The following is a 21,433-nucleotide window of genomic DNA, read 5'->3' on the forward strand; positions in this document are numbered from 1 at the left end:
GTGTGGTGGCCAGAGAAGCAATTGGTGGTCGCTTCTCTGTGATTTTGTCGAGTTTTTGGGGTGTGGCTTGGCCGTCATTCTAGTTGTGCTTTTCGTCAAAGTCTGTGCCTGCTGGCGAAGGTTTGAAGACGAAGTCTTCATTGACCTTTGTATCAACTAAATGTGAAAAATGTTCTTCTTCATGGTGATCTTCTTGAAGATATATATGTATATATATATATATGTATATGGAGCAACCACCAATGTTTGTTACTTAGTGGGAGTATCAGGGAAATGTGTGTAGATTGAAGAGAGCACTATATGCCATATGGCCTCAAGCAATTTCCACGAGCATGGTCTGGGAAATTTTCTGATGTGAAGATGGAGTTTGGTCTTCTTTGATGTCAGACCGATCATTCAGCATTCCATTTGCATGCAGATGTTGGGTATATTTTACTTGTAGTTTATGCAGATGACATTGGCAGAATTGCTAGACTAAAATATTTTTTGCAGGAGAAGTTTCATACCAAAGACCTGGGAGAACTTCCATATTTCTTGGGCATTGAAGTTGCTAGATCTCAGAAATGGGTTAATCTATCTCAAAGGAAATGGGCTAGACTTGTTAGAAGAAACAAGACTTTTGAGTGCTCGTCCTGTTGATATCCCTATAAACCCAAATAAGAATCTTTTGAAAGATAATGGAGTTATTTGGTGATCATAGCAGATACAAGCGACTAGTTAGGAGATTGAATTATCTTACTATCACTAGGCCAAATATCTCTTATGCAATCAGTGTAGTGAGTCAATTCATGGAAGCACCTAGAACTTCACATTGGGATGCTATGATTTGTATTATACGATATCTTCTATATAGGAAGAATGAGCATCTTAGGATAAAAGGATTTACTGATGCAGATTGGACAGGATCCCCTTCCGACAAAAGATCTACTACTGGGCATTGTACATTCTTGGGAGATAACCTTGTTAATTGAAAGAGCAAGAATCAGACATTGGTTGCTCGATCTAGTGTTGAGGCAGAGTATAGGGCTATGACTCATACAACTAGTGGATTGACATGGTTATTTGGTTACAACATTTCCTTTAGGAAATTGATTTTTCAGTTCTTACACCTATTCCTCAATATTGCAATAATTAGGCTACTTTGCACATTGCTTCTAATCTAGTGTTCCATGAGAAAACAAAGCACATTGAAGTTGATTGTCATTTCATGGGGATAAAATGTTGAGTGGGTAATTTCTGCACCTTTCGTGAAATCTGAAGATCAACTTGTCGATGTGTTTACAAAGTCTTTTTGTTGTGGCCGATTAATACTTATTTGTTCCAAGTTGGGCTCATATGATATGTATGCTCCAGTTTGAGGGGGAGTGTTGGAGTGAATATATGAATGTGTATGGAATAGTGTGTAATTTTCAACGAGGATGAGGAGTGATATGTAAACCTCCTAGAAAAAGGCTAGGCGTCGTACTGAGGTGTCCCCCTATTTAGAATATTCTTGTACAAACTTCTATTTAAATAAATGACGGAAGAAAGGGCTACGGTGATTGAACAGCTTCATTTCATTTTTATAAATTTCCCAGTTCAGTTTCATAGATTTCATTTCAAAGTGGATGAAAAAATCATATAGAAAACATCTACAAACAAAGTAATCCAGTTACCTCGATGGCAGAGCCTATCATCTGGATGAGACGATCAAATACGCTAGTCCTTTCGGCTTCAAAAGATTTCCAGTGGAGAAGACACTTGTAGATTGTAAATGCTGCAACAGGTGTCCCGTGGTTGAACCCAATGTTTTTCGTAACACAACGAATAAGAGCATCAACATTCTCCTAGAGCAAAAGCAAATTTCAAAATATCAAAATTAGTCAACCTACACTCTGAAAAATAAAAGAGAAGAAAATTACAGCATAGGCAGACGAAGAAGAGCATGAAGCTTTTAAGTATATACATTTTTCTTTTTTATAAATAATGTCATATCATTAAAAACGCACAGAGGGGCGCAACCCTAGTACGCAAAATACAAAATTTTTTAAGAATAAACATGCTGAGATTCAATAAGGGATGTCCTTAAATTGCCATCAACATTCTCCAGTAGCAAAAAAAATAAAAAATTGTTTGTTAGAGTATTGATTATATAATTAAATTTACCCATTTCTAACAGCTTAAGATAAATGGCGATTTAACATAGTATCAGAAAAAAAGTCCTGAGTTCGAATCCTGTCTTCGTTATTCACCTCCCATTTCAAATAAATATTTCACGTGTTGAGTCTCACCTATTGAAAGGGAGTTTGAGCCCACACGTGAGGTCGAGTGTTAAAGTATTAATTAAATAATTAAATTTATCAATTCCTAACAGCTTAAGCTTTTGAGATTAGAGGTGATTTAACAATGTTAAAATATCAAAATTAGTCAACTTACACTCTTAACAAAAAAACAACTACAGCATGGGCAGATGAAGAAGATCGTGAAGTTTTTAAGCATATAAATGTTGAGATTCAACGAGGGATCTCCTAAAATTGATGCACACACACAGACAGAGGAGAGAGGATGAGACTCTATTTAATTGTAAATGTTTACCTCAGTTTCAGGAGTTGGTGGACGTTGTGATATCTCTTTTACAGGTGTTATCAAGCCTTGCTGCCGAAGAAGTTTATATTCAGACTCAAGCCTACAAATGAAAATAATATCAATCACGATGAAAATACTAAAATTGAAAAGGGAGGGAGGAGGGTTTATTCACAGTTTGACCAATATGCGCACTACACACAAAACAATTTCACACTTTGTTCAATATGTAATATAGATGTATATACATATCTATGTCCAATGTTACAAAGAAAGCTAGATCACGACAACCACCTCCGAATGGCAGTCTTTAGCTCAATTATTTCGTCCGAACTTTGCTTCAACAACCTCTGTTCGCTAGTTTTGTTTGCCTCATATTTTTTCTCCATTTCATCAATTTTCATTTCCAGTGAACTAACCGTGACCTGGAAAATATCTCAAGAAAGCAATAAATAAGAAGACGAAATGCAAAAGTACATAGGCAGAATCCTTCAGAAAAATGCAGATCCTACACTTTCAGCCACCTTACCATGAGCATTTCTTTTTCACTGGTAAGCCTTTCTGCTGCCCTTTTTGCAGCCTGATCGCGTTCCTTCTCAAACATTGCTTTATTTTCCTCAAGCTGAAGCTGCATCTCTTGCAAAGAAAACTGTAGTACTTTGATTTCTTGTGTTTTAGATTCTTCCATGTCAGCCTACAAATATTGGAGATATTAGGAAAAATAAAATATGAAAATTTGAGGTGATTGAGAAGATTTAGCACATAAAAATTTGAAAATTTGAATAAGTGAAATAAGATTAAGATAGCTCCCAGCATATCAGCTCCATTATGTACAAACTCAAGTTCATGAACTGATTGATTTGAGGTGAAGATCTTCCGATAGGACTTAGCACATAAATTTTTTAAAAAGTTGCATATGTAACATAAAGACAGCTCTCAGCATACAAAGCGTCCTTTTTTATTTCTTTGTCCGTTTCTGGATGAACTAGGTTACTCAGCAACATTTTTTTTTTTTTTTTTTATCTCTCGCCATTGCTAAATCTGATAGCTTTTGACCTAAGAAATACCAATACCAACACAAGACATGGATGCAATACGAAATGTATATGGCAATAGTGCTATTCTGAATCTCTTTTTTTGATAAGTAAAAAAGTTTTATTATTAAAAAGCGTAAAGCACCCCTAAGTACGCAGGAAGTATACACAAACTCGGCCAAAGTAGCTCACAAAAAGAAAGACGAACCCAAAACAAACCCTAAAAAAACTAAAAACCCTCAAACCCGAACCCTCAAGAAGCGATCCCTGCTACCGCACATGAGCCTACCTTTTCCTACGCCGAGAGGACGCATTTGCATCACCGTAGTTGATGGAGCTGACCAAATTCGAAATCTCCCTCCTACCATTGGACTTTGGACGTGCAATCTTAACATCCGAAAAAAGTCCTCTTCAAAGGCATCCATATATAATCGCCAAGGACGGATCCTCACCCTCAGCACTATCCATCTCCCACTCCAAAGCCAAGTTGGGAGGAAGAAACACCTGAAGGGTACGTGGAATCACCAGCCTCCCCATCCCAAATCTCGTCATCCTGCTCCCACACAACTACCTCCCCAGACGGATCAAACCCTACTGGCCATTTCTAAGATTGAGACAAACCATTTGCCCAGAATTCAATGCCCTCATCCTGCTCCCACACAGCTATCTCCCGAGTCAAAGATGACACGATTGGCTCTACAAGTGAGGAAAGAGGAGTACAGACTTTCACAGCGGGCTCGGGTTGAGAAAGCCCCTCCGAAGGAAACCCTTATTCACAGAATCTGCCATTCCGGCAGAAACCTTCGCTAGAGGCGCTGTAGCTACTTCCTTAGCTGTAAAACTAACACGCGTCCAGAATGATGCTAGAGATTCTGCTAATAAATCCTCATTCAACACTAAACGACCTTCCCTAGCCTTTCAATAGTATTTCTGAAAAGGCCTTAGATATCGATAACACGGGAAGAGAAGAACGAATCTTCTCACCCAATTCTGAATCTCTGATAAACAAGGATGCGGCCTGATTGGAATATCTTAATTAATTAATAAATGTGTGTATTTATCACATTAATTTTGATTTAAAAAGGTAAATAACAAGCACCAAAAGGTTATAAAAATAAATAATAAATAAATAAATAAACGCCTTTAAAATTAGTATTCAAGCAAAAATAGATAGGGAAGAAGCACATATTTAGAGTGTGAAGTAAGTATTGTCCTGAAAATACACTACTTTCAAATATCTCCAAAATTATATCAATTAATTCATTATTTGGTCTTTCAGAAGTTTAAAATAAATAATTTAGATCCCTTTTGTAATATTTGACCATGGGATGAAATTCAATGTGCTTGGAGAGCCTGTTGACAATTTAGGCCCTCGTAGATTTTTTTTGATAAGTAATTTCAATATCATTACGCAAAGGAGCACAACCCTAGTACCAGAGAGTATACAAGAAAAACCCTAATCTAAAGAAAAAGAAGAGCAAAAGTTCCAAAAATCTGCAAAACTAGAGACAAGCAAGCTTTGATGAGCAAATATCCAAGTGTAGAACGTGTTGAACATAATCTTCCGCAACTCTATCACCGAAGGCTCTACATCTTTAAAACTCCGAGCATTATGTTCTCACCAAAGGCACAACATTAAACACAATGGAGCCAACCTCCATGCTTCCATAAATGTATCATGCCCTACCTCTCCTCCCCAACTTACCAACAAATCAATCACCCATTTAGGCATAACCTACTCTACACCAAACAGATTAAGAATGGAACTCCATAACTCCTTTGCTTCTTCACTATGAATCATTAAGTGATCAATAGACTCTCCACTCTTTTTGCACATGCAACACTACTCAATCACCGCAACATTCCTCTTTCTCAAGTTATTCAGTGTCAATATTTTTCCTAAGGCTGCTATCCATACAAAGAACCCTAACCGCAAGGGAGCCTTGACTCTCCATATACTCTTCCAAAGGAAAGAGAATTCACTCGGACTAATTAACAATTTATAAAACTTCACTTTAAACTAACTCCTTTTAGAAGGACTCCATCCTATTCTATCATCATCTCCTTGTCTTAGTCCGAAAGAATACAACCTCTCAAAGAAAGATATACTACAACCTCTTATAATGCATTAAGAACCAATTTTTTTTTTTTTTTTTTTTTAATAAGAATATTTTATTTTGATCCCATCCATGCCCAACTATATCGCCAAAGTATCATGTCATGTCCCAAAGTATCCAACTTTAAATCATATCATGTCTTACGTAGAAAAAAAGAATCATGTCATGTCTGAAACATATCCATGTATGACATAGAAAAACTTTATCGGGATTTCTTGTGGGGAGGCCTAGGTGATGATTTCAAATATCACCTGGTTAGCTGGTCCATGGTTTGTACTCCTATTCCAGAAGGTGGTTTGGGTTTACGGAATTTGAGGATGTTTAATCAAGCGTTATTAGGGAAGTGGTTGTGGCGTTATGAGCACGAGAAAGAGGCTTTGTGGAGATCAGTTGTGGATGCTAAGTTTGGTTCTGTACGGGCTGGTTGGTGTTCTCTAGATCCCCCTGGGACTCATGGAGTAGGGCTTTGGAAGTTTATTAGGAAGGGATGGAGTTCGTTTAGTAGGCATACCAAACTTATCTTGGGTAGTGGATCTAGAATCAGATTCTGGGATGATTTGTGGGTCGGAGAGATGCCCCTCAAGGAAGCTTTTCCAGGTTTGTATGGCATAGCTTGTGACAAGAGCTCGCTAGTTGCAGTGCATTTGAGTTTGGAGTACGAGCCTTTCCAGTGGGATGTCAGATTCATTCGAGCGGCACATGATTGGGAGGTGGATGACTTGGCTTCTTTTTTCGCCTTATTGTATTCTATAAGATTAGAGCGTGATGCGGAAGACAAGCTTTGGTGGTCTCCTTCTCGCAAAGGGAAGTTTGATGTTAGTTCCTTCTATAAGACTCTTGTTTACAAGGAGTCTGTTTGTTTTCCTTGGAAGAGTATTTGGCAAACTAAGGCTCCTTCGAAAGTGGCTTTTTTCGCATGGACGACAGGGCTAGGGAAGATTCTTACTTTGGACAATCTTAGAAAGAGACAAATCATTGTGATTAATAGATGTTGCATGTGCAAAAAGAATGAGGAGTCTGTGGATCATCTTCTTCTTCACTGTGAGGTTGCTTGTGTTCTGTGGAATGCCATTTTTTGTTGTTTCAGTCTGTCTTGGGTGACGCCTCGTCGGGTGGTAAATCTTTTTGCTTGTTGGTGGACGGGTGGTCGCTCTCGGAGTGCGGTGGTGTGGAAGATGGTTCCTTGCTGCCTCTTATGGTGCTTGTGGATGGAACGTAATGATAGACAGTTCGAGGACAAAGAAAGATCAATGGAGGAACTCTTGTATTTTTTCTTTTCTTCTTTGTATTCTTGGACGGCCGCGTTCCTAGCACCTTCAGGGATTAGTTATAATGATTTTCTTGTTTTATTTTCCTCTTCTTAGCAGCAATTCTTGTATATTCCCTGTGTACTTGATCGCATTTTGCGTTTTTAATAAAATTTTACTTACTTATCAAAAAAAAAAAAAAAGTATCCATAATTCCAAGCTTTCAAGCCAAGAGGCTAGCACCTTCAATTCCTTTTCCCATTTGCAATTTGTGGGCAATTTGGAAGGAATTGAGTATTCCGAGACTTCTGGAGTCATTATGGAGGAGGGGTTGGTATGTTCCAAAGTTGAGGCTGATTCTTATGTAGATGGCAACATCAAAAGCCATCACCAGATGTTAGTAAGCTTAACCAGATCATCACGATCATATTTGCTCTTGTTTCATATTTTCCCGAGCTATTTATTCAACAATACCTTGTTTTCATATCGTTCGTTTCCAATTAAAGTTTCTCATACCAATAGAAAACTTTGTTCTCACATATAAACACAAAAAATCTGAACCTTTTAAAAATATATAACATACGATTACACCATGTGATTTAATGTAAATGAGATCATATGGTTCCACTCTTCACCTGAACCAAACACTGCTTCTTTTTTTTTTTTTTTGATAAGAAAAACTTTATAAAAGAAAGCGTAAGACGCCCCTAAATACACAGGAAGTATACACAGGAACAACCAACGCTAACCCGCAAAAACCCGCTACACCAAGGCCCCAAAACACAAAAGAACCAAAAACAAGCTATAAAAGAACCAAACTAAGAACAAGACTACCCACTACCCGTCAAGGCACAACAAATCTACAACATGTGTGCCTTGTCTTTCCTACGCCTAGAGGGATAGTTCGCGTCACCATAATTGTTGGAACTATGCAAATTTAGAAGCTCCCTTTTTCCTTTAGACTTCTGGCGTGCAAAAAACTGGAACTCCTCTTCCATGACATTCCGAATAGCCAAAGCCTCCTCCCCAAAATCCTCATCCATCGCCCAATCTAAGGGCAAACCATCCCAATAATCATCTTCTTCCTCCTCCCACACCACAATCTCCCCGTTATGATCAAAACCAACTGGCCAATTCCGAGATTGGGAGAAATCATTAAAGCAACCACTCGAAGGGGAGGAAGGACCTAACAACCCGCCATTGTTGTTGACCTCCTGAAGCGACACGGGAAGGACTGAAACTGTAACGACCCACTCCCAATGACACAATATTGTCCGCTTTTGGCTCCCCCAACTAGACTTCCCAGGAGGTCACCCATCCTGGGATTACTCTTGCAGCAGCACGCTTAACTGCGGAGTTCTGATAGGTTCATGACCATCACGGCTTTAAAACGCGTTGTGTCATAAAGGGTGCATTTATACATATAAGCACATCCTCATTCCCAGGCGATGTGGGACGTCACAGAAACTATCGGGGGAAGGTTGAGAAACCCCTTCTAAACAAGCCCTGATTCACTGGCGTCACTGACTTCTTCATTGCAAGAGGCTTTGCCGCCTTCTCAACTGGCAGCTCTGCACCCGTAACCCTCTTATCAACGTAGCCAATAGACATCTTCACGGCTTCCAGGGAGTCAGAAAGTAGCACATTATTCCACTTCACAGAATGCCCTTCCCTTAGATTTTTCGCCATCCTGTAGTAACATTGAAAAGGCTTAGAAACCACCACAGGGAGGGAAGACACAGCGTCTCTCCCAAAAAAAGTTGCTCCAGCGAGAGACGGAGGGGCAGAAAAGGGTTTAGGAATTTGGAGCGTCCCCAATGGAGTGAACTTAAAGAGAGAAGCAGAATAAGGAGCAGGATCAGCCGGAAAACCCAAATCCGGTGTCGGAGAAAGGGGGAAGCCGAAAAGATTAGAAGCTGGAGTCCGGCTAGAAAACACCGAAAACACCTGGGAACTGCTCGACTCACCCCCGGAAGAAGACTCCGTCCCTGTAACTGTCCCTGTATCTGTCGCCGACGAGAGCTCCAACCTAGAGGAATCCCCAACAAAATCCGATAAAGCTGGACCGGCGCCCTCTTTGGCTCCCAACGCTAAAACCTCCAAAGACCCGGGAGGAAGCCGATTTAGAATCAACCCAGAAGACACCTCCGTTGTCGTCTCCGGAAAGGATGGCGGCGGACAGGAAACTTTAGGTTTTCGCTTGAGTCGGGCCACGCGAAAACCTAAGGGTTTTCGAAACAGCCCCAACCCGGCAAACCGGACCAGAACTCTCCTCATAGCCTGTCGTAGAAGAAGGATCTTCACTGGTTTTGTCGGAAGCAGTTGGAGGTTTGGTGATGGCTCCTCAGGTTTCCAGTTCGCTGGTGTATGCTGCATTGGGGAATTCTGAGTTTGGTACATAATTAGTGGATCAGAGGCAAGAAGAAGACAATCTTAAGCTGGTGATTTGTTCCAGAGAAGAGGACAAAGTGGGCTACAAAACTGAAGCATCTTCAGTGGGATCTCTACTGGGAAAATGCCTATGGGAAGGTACAGGGGTCAAAATGGAGGTTGGGGGTCTTCTTTAAGTAACTTGGTGGCTAAGGAGGGAGCTCATCTTGATTGTTCTTTGAATTTGCAAGACCATTTTTCTGAAGGCCTCTTGCTACAAGATATAGACAGGGAAGGTCAGGGGGAGTTAGAGAGATGTGAGCCGATGGTAATCACACCATTGGCTGTGGAAGATGGAGAGGGGCAGAAGGTGTCACCTAGATGGGTGGTGGAAAGAATCAAGAGAGTTTATCCAATTATAGGGCTATCTTGTGGTGATTTGGAGGACAAATTACTGGCTGTGCTTGAAGAGATTGAAGCTGCCAGAGACCGCGCATTGGCAGCACCTAAGACTAATTACTTGTCTCCACAAGGGGCGAAAGGGCAGAAGGAATTAAATAGGCTGGCTTGGTCTATCAACTATGAGAAGAAAGGGGCTCATTCTGATAAAGGCCAACATAAAGGTAGGGTTTCATCTCGTCTTTATGAAGCCTAAAATACTTACGTGGAACGTTAGAGGGCTTAATGCGATTGAGAAAAGATTGGAGATTAGAGGGCTTCTAAAGGAGTGGAAGGCGGATATTGTTTGCTTGGTGGAGACAAAGATGACAGTTATCTCTAGGGAGGTGGTGCGAAGTTTATGGGGTTGCTATCATGTTGATTGGTGCTATTTGGGGGCCAATGGAGCTTCGGGTGGGAATTTGTTAATGTGGGATAGAAGGGTGGTGGAAAAAGTGGAGGAATGTGTAGGTAGGTACACCGTTGCTTGTTCTTTGCGCAACACCGGAGATAATGTAGTTTGGGCTTTTGGGGGTGTTTATGGCCCGAATGATGACAGGGATAGGAATGATTTGTGGATTGAATTAGCTGGATTAATGAGTTTGTGGGAGTTGCCTTGGTGTATTGGGGGAGATTTTAATGTGGTCCGTTTTCCAAGTAAGAGATCTAGTGGTGCCGGCTATTCCGTAGCTATGGAAGAGTTTTCAGGCTTCATTTTCATGCAAAATTTGGTGGATCTTCCTCTTGAAGGTGGCCAGTTCACTTGGTCAAATAATCAGGAAGATCAAATATGGTCTAGAATTGATAGATTCTTAGTTTCTCCGGAGTGGGAAGAAAGTTTTCCCGAAGTGAATCAGAAGAGATTGCCAAGACTTTTATCCGATCATTTTCCTTTGTTGCTAGATTGTGGGGCACCAAGAGGAGGTAACAAGTACTTTAAGTTTGAGAACATGTGGCTGAAACATGAGGGTTTCGTTGAGCAGGTTAAGAATTGGTGGTTGTCTTATGAATTTTCTGGTTTACCTAGTTTTATTTTGGCTAATAAATTAAAGGCTTTGAAGAAAGATTTGAAGAAATGGAACATAGAAGTGTTTGGTGATATAGGGAAGAAAAAGAAAGAATTATTGGAGGGTATTCGAGAGCTGGATGCTATTGAAGAATGTCGTAGCTTAGAGGAGGATGAAAGGGTTCGTAAGATTGATATGTCGAGAGAGATAGAGAAAACTCTTCTTTTTGAGGAATTGAATTGGAGACAGAAATCTAAAGCTTTGTGGCTGAAGGAAGGGGACAAGAATACAAATTTTTTTCACAGGGTGGCAAACTCACATCGTAAATTCAATCAAGTGAACTCTTTGAAGACCAATGGTGAAATTTCCAAGAACCCTGCGGAGATTCAGGAGTACTAGTCTAGTTTTACAACAATATGTACTTTGAGAATTTTTCTTGGCGACCAAGGGTGGATGGTCTTTCTTTCCTATCCATTGATGAGGATGAAAGTATTTGGTTAGAAAGAGATTTTGAGGAGAAGGAGGTGTGGGATGTGATCAGGGAGTTGAACAGAAATAAGGCACCGGGTCCAGACGGCTTCACTATGGCATTCTTTCAAAAGTGTTGGGATATTTTAAAATATGATATTATGGCTGTTTTTGCAGAATTTCATTCTCGAGGTAAGTTCGAAAAGAGCTTTAATGCTACTTTCGTTTCTTTGATTCCAAAGAAAACTGGTGCCATGGAGGTGAAAGATTTTCACCCTATTAGTTTGATTGGAAGGATCTACAAGATTATATCCAAGGTCCTTGCGAACAGATTTAAATCTGTTTTGGGCAAGATTATCTCCAACTCACAGAATGCGTTTATTGGCAGTAGACAAATCTTGGATTATGTGCTTATTGCTAAGGAATGTGTGGATAGTCAGATTCGATCCGGGGACCCAGGACTCCTGTGTAAGCTAGATTTGGAGAAGGCATATGATCATGTGAACTGGGACTTCTTGCTTTATTTGTTGCAGAGATGTGGTTTGGGGGAAAAATGGAGGGATTGGATACGATTTTGTATTTCTACGGTGAGATTTTCTATTCTTGTAAATGGAACCCCGTTAGGTTTTTTTAATAGTTCTCGTGGTTTGCGACAAGGTGATCCTCTTTCTCCTTTGTTATTTGTGGTGGTTATGGAGGCTTTGAGTCAGATGCTGACTGCCGCTTTGGATCAAGGTAATTTGACAGGGTTTTCAGTGGGTTCCAGGGATTTCGAGGCCTTAGTTGTGAATCACCCTATGTTTGATGATGGCACATTGATCTTTTGTGGTGCTCAAGAAGAACAAATTCGACATCTGAGATGTATCTTCTTATGCTTTGAGGCAGCTTTTGGCTTGAGAATTAACTTAGGAAGATCATAAATTGTTCCTATTGGTGAAGTAGAGGATGTCGAAGGGTTGGCTAATCTTCTTGGATGTCAGGTTGCGTCTTTGCCTATGACTTACTTGGGTTTGCCTTTGGGTGCCTCTTACAAGTCCACTTCTATTCGGAATGGTGTTATTGAAAAAATGGAAAGGAGGTTGGCGGGATGGAAGAGAATGTATTTGTCAAAGGGTGCCCGGTTGACTCTTATTAATAGTACGCTCTCCAATATTCCTACGTATTACTTATCTTTGTTTCCTATTCCAGTGAGGGTGGCTAATCGTCTTGATAAAATTCAAAAGGATTTTCTTTGGGGTGGCATTGGTGACGAGGCTAAATTTCATCTAGTGAATTGGAACAAGATTTGTACTCCTTTGCATGCAGGTGGGTTGGGAGCTCACAATTTCATCCAGTTCAATCGAGCACTCCAGGGAAAGTGGTTGTGGAGATATGGTACGGAGAGAGAGGCTTTATGGCGATTGGTGATTGATGCCAAATTTGAGAGTCTAAAGGGTGGGTAGTACTCGAAAGAGGTGTCGGGTTCTTGGAGTGGGTGTATGGAAACATATTAGGAGGGGGTGGGAGAAGTTTCGCAATTTTGTTCGTTTTGAAGTGGAGAATGGATCACATATTAGTTTTTGGCATGATTGGTGGTGTGGGGATAGACCCTTGAAGCAATGCTTTCCAGCTCTTTAGTATAGTAAGGAACAAAGATGCGATGGTGGTGGATAATTTGGCTGTTCATAATGGTGTAATTCAGTGGGATGTTCTTTTTACGCGTCAAATCCAGGATTGGGAGATGGATATGGTCCTTTCTTTCTTCGATCGTCTATACTCCGTTTCGGCTCGACATGGAGAGGGCGACAGATTAGTGTGGAATCCCTCTAAAAAAGGTTTATTTGAGGTGAGATCCTTCTATGAAGAGCTTATTAGGAAAGATGGCCCATCTTTTCCTTCTTTTCCCTGGAAGAATATATGGCGTGTTAAGGCTCCAACAAGGGTGGCTTTTTTTGTAAGTCAACTGCTTTAGGCAAAATATTGACTCATGATAACTTGCGTAAGAGAAATGTTATAGTGATTGAGTGGTGTTATTTGTGTAAGAAGAGTGGGGAGTCTATTAATCATTTGTTGCTTCATTACGAAATCACCCGGGATCTTTGGAGCTACATTCTTATTTTATTTGGGGTAGAGTGGGTTATGCCACGATCGATGTTGGAGTTGTTGAATAGTTGGGGGCCGGCGATAGGGTGTGGTCGTGCTAAAGAAGCTTGGCGGTTAGCTCCTCTGTGCTTATTGTGGTGTATTTGGAGGGAGCGGAATGCGCGGCTTTTTGAAGATGTAGAGACATCTATGGTGGAGCTACGGAAGCGGTTGCTCAATACGTTATATATTTGGATAGCGTCCCATCATAGTTTGAATGTTTTTACTTATGTAGACTTCTTAAAATTATTCTCTGTTCGTCCCTTTTAGGGGTTCTCTTGTATACTTCCCGTGTATAAGGGTTGCTCCTCTCTGCGCTTTTTTATAAATTGCAATTACTTATCAAAAAAAAAAAAAAAACTGGGACCCAACTTACGCCACGTCCGCAATCTTGAATTTTCAAAATTCAAATGAGAGTACTTACCCTGCGGACGTACAATTTGGTCTTTGTCCAACAGATCAAGCGGGTGAGACTCCAATGAGAAGCAATCCACCGCCGATCTCGAATCGGCCTCTGCATGGCACACCGCCGGAAGAAGATCAAGCTCGCAAGGTGTCGCCAACGAAGCCCTTGACTAGGAACGACCATCGCCCACTATGGGCATCGTCTTCGCAGCAGTGGTCGAATCCGACCTCAAAACCTCCACAAAAGAAGGCCCCGTCCACTTTGGAGCCAAGCCCAGAGTCGGCCGAACATCCTTCACAGCCTTCTTCTCCGATGTAGATGAAAAGCCGCGCCCGCAACCCTCCGAGACTGAGAGAACGTCTACAACCTTTCTCAGCTCACCGGAGAATTTAAGCCTTCCCTGCCCTCCACGGCCCTCGGGGATAAGAATGGACCCTTTCCGACCGCCTAACCCAAACGCTGTCACCTCTAAGTAGCGCCCAGCTTTATTCCCACCTCTCCGAACAATTAGGACCTTTGATCCTTCTCTGAACAACTTAACAAACTCTTGCTCTGCCGGGAGACCCAACAACACTTCCAACATTGACGCAAGCCACTCGGAGCACTAAAAATTCAAGATGACCACACCCAGGAAATTTTTCCTCTTCTCCTCCACCCTCAATGTCGACGCCCCACCCAAGATCGAGAAGGTAAAAGACTTCGACTCCACTATGAAATTCTTGTCCATCTACAACACACCTGGGACTAAGACAACCAACCCAAAAGAACTACATCGCCGAACAAAGAACCACCCAAAGAAACAGAGGACCGAAACACCTGAACCAAATACTGCTATCAACAACAATTGAAAAATTAACCATATTTCAAAAACCAAAGTCAACAATTACAGAAAATAAATAATGCTCATAGAAAATTCATGGCGTCTGACTGCATGTTCAGACAAACAACACCAAGCTGCAACTTGACACAACTTTCAATAAATTTATAGCCATGATAATACTTACTCTCATGCGTTTCTCCTGCTGTAATCTAGATGTCAGTTCTTCAACTTCCTTTTCCAATTTATTTTTAGCATCTTGGAGAGCACCAACTTCCCTTGCAGCCTGTACATAAAGACAGGAAAAGCTGAGAGCCCGGTAATATCATATAACAAACTGATAATTTACAAACTCAACAGCTTAAGGAAAACCATGTCATCAGGGGCGGAGGTAGCGCGCGAGGGGCTTGGGGGGGGCCAAGGTTTTCTCCCAAAAAAAAAAAACAAACAAGGTTTCAAGTATTGAAAATGTGGTGGGTGAGGAAAAAATTCAGTGCTTCTGGTTTGAGAATTCAAGAGGAAATGCAGGAGTGAGGGAGAGGAAGTCCTGGTTGCTGTGAGGAGAATGTGGTGGGTGTTGACAGTGGAGGAGCCTAGACAGTTGATGAATCTCAAGGAGAAGGAAATCATTGTTTCAAGTATTGCCAATGGATATTCAGGTTGACATGGGATACAGGGAAAACGGAGATCAAAGTATTTCCACCATAGCTTAATGCAGGGTGACAGCACAAACTGTGAGGTTGGTGTTAGATGACGGGGAAGCTTTGTCTTTTCAACTAGTGAAAACTACAGAAGTCCTGAACTGAGGCAGTTGTTGGTAAACAATAAACTTCATTGCTGTCCCTTGTATAGCCAAATAGAATGAAGCAACTCCTATCAGTTATCGCTTTTGTTCAGTAGTAAATTGCCGAATTGAAGGAAAGCTACTTATTTTAATCAGTTCTTGAAAAATTGGTTCCACTAAAAATATGATGTTTATGGATCTTGAGGTACAAAAGACTTCAGCCTTAACTCAAAACAATGAATGGATGCATGAAAAATGTCTGTCTTTTTCCAACTTCATCACGTGCCTTAGGGACCAAAAAGTTAAATTTCATTATTGATTTTTCCTGTGACTACAATACTTGCCCCAAAGAATGTCATAACATAAGACCTGATGAAATAAAAAGAAAACAGAATAAAGAAAGAGGTAATCAGAAATAAAAAGAAAAGCCAATAAAGAAAGAGGTAATCACCATCTTAAGCCTCTGTAGTTCTTTTCGAGCAACTCTTCCTCTCCATGCACACTGTGTCGTGCTTGCTGCTTTCTTTATCTTCATATAAAGTAGCCGTGCCAAGTACATGCGACACCGGCTCTGCAGTAAAGAACCAAAAGTATTCCAAGTTTGCGAGGAGGAAAGAATTTCAGTTACACAGAGCAAAACAGCCAAGGTATGACAATTGTGTGAACAGCTCTTTGAGAGACGTTTAAAGTCACAGCATGAGGTTGATATTTCAAGAAAACATTTCAAAATTCGTATAAAAAGAACAAATACAAAATAAATTAAAAATATGCTTAAAAACATTTTAAAACCAGCTACTACCCATTTTGTTAAAAATATATTTTACCTGAAGAATAATTGCAGCTCTAGTCTGCCTTCTGAAGCGTAGCTCAATACAAGCAGCCATTCCACGCATTCCTGTCTGAATAGAAACAGCAGAGGAATCCAAATCTTTGTAAGCTTTCCTAGCAAGAAACATCCGCAAGTCTCTCTGGATCATCAGAGAAGAAGCTTCTCTTCGCATGCCCTCATAAATTTGCCGAGTAAGTTGTCCTGTAATCAGCATAGACAAAAGCTAACAAGAAGTATATACAAGTCTTGACGTCTCAGCAGATAGGAGTACAAACTATAACCCAAAAGATCAGGATGTCCAAAGACATCAAGAACAAAATTTAAATACCTCTTAATGCAGCTTGAATTTGTATAACAGACCACCGGAGCAAGACAAAACTTTTGCGGGCCAAATAAGAACGGACTTTCCTCTGAATAATGCTAGCTGATCTTCCTAAGACCTCACTCCTATGGGCATCTAGTTCTGCCATCTGACCAGCCCTAAGGAAAACTTTTGTTTTACCAATCTGCAACGACAAACAGGATCAAAAGATCACAAAAGCTATCCACAAAACAAATATATAGCACAAGTAACAAATCAGCATTTTACAACAGCAAAGACAAACATTTAAGTGCCCAAAATCGTGGGGTTCCAACCCTCCCGAGAGAAAAAAGGGAGAGAGCCTTCTAGAGAGCCTTGTTTTGCCGGGGAGGGAGGCTCCCCTCCTCCCGGTTGTGTTTTTTGTCCCTCCCTTGTTTTTTAACGAGTGGAGGTTAGTTTTTCTCTCAGCCAATAGGGCTGTAGAGTTTTGTTCCCCCCGGTAGAACCGGTAGTGGTTGTAGTTGTTCTTCCCCTAGTTCTTTTGGGCTATGGTGGGTTTTTTTTTTTTTTTTTTTTTTTTTTTTTTTTTTTTTTTTTTTTTTTTTTTTTTTTTTTTTTTTTTTTTTTTTTTTCGGTTCTGGCAGAGAAGATTCAACTCAAGAAGTCCAATTTGGGGAGTGGCCGGCTTCTTGTGTCGTCGACGGTGTGCTTTGGCCGGATTTTCATTACTTTTTCTCAGATTTTTGAAGCCAGATTTACGCACGTCCATCAACTTCTGCTAGACACACGCCACCCAACCGCGTTTCCCGTCATCCTCCGTCCCTGCTGCCGGAAGGATCGGTCGTGTTGGTCGCCAGAGCTCGGCGCATGGTCCTTACGCGCCAGGGAGTCTTTGCTCTTTGACTGCGCCTGAAGGCCACGCTCCGCCTTTTGGCCGTGCATGGCGGCGCCTGGGGTCTACGGCGTCAGATCTTCTGCTGGGTGCTTCTGGTGGCCCACTCCAGCGAAGTTAGCCTCTTTGCTCCACTGCCAGCGACTTGTTTTTAGGTTTTTTCTGCCTTTGTGTTTGTGTATTCTCCTTGTTTCCCCGATACAGTCTGTTTTTGTATTGTTTAAATTTTACTAGAATTTTTGTTGGCTAAATGCCCCCTCTTTTATTTTGAGAGTGAGCATTAATGTAAAGAAAGGCTCAAATGTAATTCTTGTAAGATTTGTGTTTCCACTTAGGCAACTGTTTTTTAAGTCAGATCCTTCTGCTTAGAGTGCAGGGGTCTTGTACTTCTTTCTCAAGTTGTAAGCCTTCGGGCTTTTTCAACAATATATAGTAGCACATGCTACAATGTTCTTAAAAAAAAAAAAAAAAAGTACCCAAAAACCAAACTATATACCTCTCAAATCACTCACCCCCCCACCAAAAAAAAAAGACTAACTATTTAATTGTGGTTTAAGAATGTCACTATAAATCAAAGAAAAAGCATCTATTTTTTCTTGGGATTCACTAAAAAAAGCCTTGCAAAACCCAAAAATAGGCAAAAAGAACATAAACTATTTTATATATTGTGATTCACTAGAAATAAAAAATAAAAAATAAAAAGCATTTTTTCTTTTCTTCTCTAGGATGAACAATCGCCAACCTTCCACATTCCTCAGATTCACAAGATAAAAGAGGAGATATAATGAAGGAATATTTTAGTTGATCATCCATGCTAAATCTGATTCCTGTTGGGTTTTCTTCTTCCTGGAAATCCTTTAAGTTTGCTAACCCATAGATTGTAGTGCAAGCCTTTTTCTTGTCCCTCTGTTGTGAGGAATCTCCTATACTCTTTTGATTCTCCCAATTCTCTCTCACATAGTTCTATATATAAATAAGAAATACAAACATTTAATGTATGTTGGACAATATCAGAAATGGTCTATGAGCTTTTTGAAGTGGCAGACAATTAAATCCCGTTACAAAAAATTATTAATGATGAATAAGCTACCATAGAAACAGAAAATAAAGTTACTAATACTTAATATTATCATAGTCAAGACAAATGAGAAGATCCAATCGGTGCATATATTTCCATCATATTTTGAAAATGGTGTAAAGTGGGAAACCTTCATCTGCCTATTAAAAAGATTCAGACAAGTTCAAGAGTTAAATGCAATGAGCCATTTTAAGTTCCCAGAATGCAAGTAAAGACTGCTGTCACAGTCACTAAACTACATAACATAATGAGGGTCCACTTTGGCGATTGCCATAAGGAGTAAAGATTTAGAAGGCACAACAGCAACACTGAGTTGGCTGCAAGAAAGGCCAGACTGCCACTATTTACCCACACTTCTACCTAAGATCAGTGAAAAGGTTAAAAAAAAAAAATTGATACGTAATTGACAAATATCATTAAAAGCATAAGGTGCCCCTAAGTACACATGAAGTATACAAAATAAAACACCTAACTAGAAGTAGCAAAAAGAACAAGGAAATCATTATAACTAATCGTCAAATGAGACACATACGCAACTATCAACAGATACAAAGTTCTGAAAGATAAGGATTTAATCTCCTCCAAAATTTTCTTTCAGTCCTCAAAACTTTTGTTATTCATTTCCCTCCATAAACACCATAAAAGGCACATAGGCACCATCTTCCACACACGACACTTCGCAGACTGCTAGAGGTCCACCAACAAACATACAGATCAACTACACGTCTAGACATAACCCAATACAATCCAAAACAACTAAAAAATGCAATCCAAATGGCATAAGCCATGTTACAATGAAGAAGAAGATGGTCTACGGACTCTCCATTCCTCTTACACATGTAACATCTGTCCACTACAATGGCGTGCCACTGCTTGAGGTTATCCATGGTAAGGATCTTACTAGAGCCGCCAACCAAGCGAAAAAGGCCGCCCAAAGAAGCCTTAGGGTGCGTTTGGAATTGTGATTTTATAGACAAAAAGTGTGATTTTAAACAAAATCGCAAAAAACGAATCTTTTGGAAATTATGTTTTTAAAAAATTTAATTTAAAAATGCAAAAAAAAAAATCCGCATTTTTAAATCGCAGGCAAATGGGTATTTTGTTTGAAAACGCTAAATTTTAAAGTCTAACCTGCAATTTTAAAAACCGAATTGCGATTTTACCAAACGCTTAATTGCATTTTTAGACATCACTTGTTGAAATCACACATTTTAAAATCGTTATTTTTTTTTTATAAGTAAAATATATTGAAAAGGCGCAAAGGGGCGCAACCCATAGTACACAGGACGTATACAAAAAGCACCTAATTTAAAGAAAAAAGAGAACACCTATCTATAAATTCAAAATAAGAATATTCATGCATAAACTGAATTTTTTCTCTCCACATAAACAACGTTTGCAGCATCTTTCTCTTCAAATTCAACAAACCAGTCTCACAATCTTCAAAACAGCGTGCATTCCGTTCCCTCCAAACGCACCACATCAAGCACAACGGAGCCATGCGCCAAATCGGTATCAAAGTCCGAATACCCTTCTGACCCCTCCAACTCCCCAACATATCTTTCACCGACCCCGGCATTACCCATTCCACCCCAAACAATTGCAAAATTGTCCTCCACAATTCTGTAGCCACCATACAATGCAGAAACAAATGGTCAATGGATTCTCCAGAAGTCTTACACATAAAGCACCACTCCATCACGATAATGTTTCTCTTTCGTAAATTATCCAGAGTTAAAATTTTCCCTAAAGTTACCGTCCAAACAAAAAAAGCCACTTTCGGGGGAACATTAACTTTCCAAATACTTTTCCACGGAAATGAAGACTGAATAGGACTAGATAAAACCTTATAGTAAGACTTTACCTCAAAAGATTTCTTTCGCTCTGGCATCCAACACAATTTATCCTCTCCCTCGCCACTAACTTTGAGGGTGTACAACATCCCAAAAAATCTACTAACCACTTCGACCTCCCAATCATGAACTGGGCGAGAAAACACAATATTCCACAGGATTGTGCCATTATGTCTCTGCATATTTTCCTCCACCCAAGCATCCTTTCTTCTACCAATAAGGAACAATTCTGGAAAAAGATTCTTCAAAGGAATCTCCCCACACCATACATCATGCCAAAACAGAACTTTCGAACCATTCCCGATCTCATATCTCACATGAGCTATAAAAACATCACATCCCCTCCTAATACTTTTCCACACACCAAACCCAAAAGAACCCCCAACCTCCTTAGAGCACCAACCACCCCTTATACTTCCATATTTGACATCCACCACCTTTCTCCAAAGAGCATCCCTCTCCATAGTATATCTCCATAACCATTTACCCATCAAGGCTTTATTGAACATAACCAAATTTCTCACTCCTAGCCCCCCCGATACCTTTGAAGAACAAATCGTATGCCAATTAACCAAATGAAATTTAAATTCATCTCCAATACCACCCCAAAGGAAGTCTCTATGAAGTTTCTCCAAACGATTTGCCACTCCCACTGGAATAGGGAAAAGAGATAGAAAATACGTAGGTAAACTTGAAAGAGTGCTATTGATCAAAGTTAACCTCCCCCCTTTAGATAAACACACCTTCCACCCCGCTAGTCTAGCTTCCATCTTCTCAACAATGCTATTCCACATATTAGTATCTTTATACTTCACCCAACGGAAGACCCAAATACTTTATCGGAAGCAAGCCACACCACACCCAAGAATACTAGCCAACTCCTCTACATCCCCTACCGCACCCACCGGAACCATCTCAGACTTAGACAAATTAATTCTCAAGCCCGAAACTGCTTCAAAACAAAGCAGCAAACACCTCAAGTCTCAGACCTGGTCAATAATAGGATCACAGAAGATCAACGTATCATCTGCAAATAATAAATGGGATACCATCATAGCATCTTGGGAACTCGATCCCACTGAGAAACCCGATAAACGCCAACTATCCAC

The 21,433-nt window shown here is 40.3% G+C and overlaps 1 protein-coding gene across 1 annotated transcript in view; it reads right to left on the minus strand.

The window, feature by feature from the left end:
• Nucleotides 1–21,433, minus strand: part of LOC133858083 (myosin-6-like) — a 56,349-nt gene that overhangs the window by 14,190 nt on the left and 20,726 nt on the right. The window contains exons 20-27 of the mRNA XM_062293522.1: nucleotides 16,529–16,706; nucleotides 16,196–16,401; nucleotides 15,823–15,942; nucleotides 14,775–14,873; nucleotides 3,092–3,256; nucleotides 2,857–2,987; nucleotides 2,575–2,665; nucleotides 1,656–1,826 (exon numbers count right to left, since the gene is read on the minus strand). Of these exons, the coding sequence (XP_062149506.1) occupies nucleotides 1,656–1,826; nucleotides 2,575–2,665; nucleotides 2,857–2,987; nucleotides 3,092–3,256; nucleotides 14,775–14,873; nucleotides 15,823–15,942; nucleotides 16,196–16,401; nucleotides 16,529–16,706 (1,161 nt within the window). The remainder of the gene's footprint in view (nucleotides 1–1,655; nucleotides 1,827–2,574; nucleotides 2,666–2,856; nucleotides 2,988–3,091; nucleotides 3,257–14,774; nucleotides 14,874–15,822; nucleotides 15,943–16,195; nucleotides 16,402–16,528; nucleotides 16,707–21,433) is intronic.

Source organism: Alnus glutinosa, chromosome 14 (genome assembly GCF_958979055.1).
Source record: "Alnus glutinosa chromosome 14, dhAlnGlut1.1, whole genome shotgun sequence".
Lineage (NCBI taxonomy): Eukaryota > Viridiplantae > Streptophyta > Magnoliopsida > Fagales > Betulaceae > Alnus > Alnus glutinosa.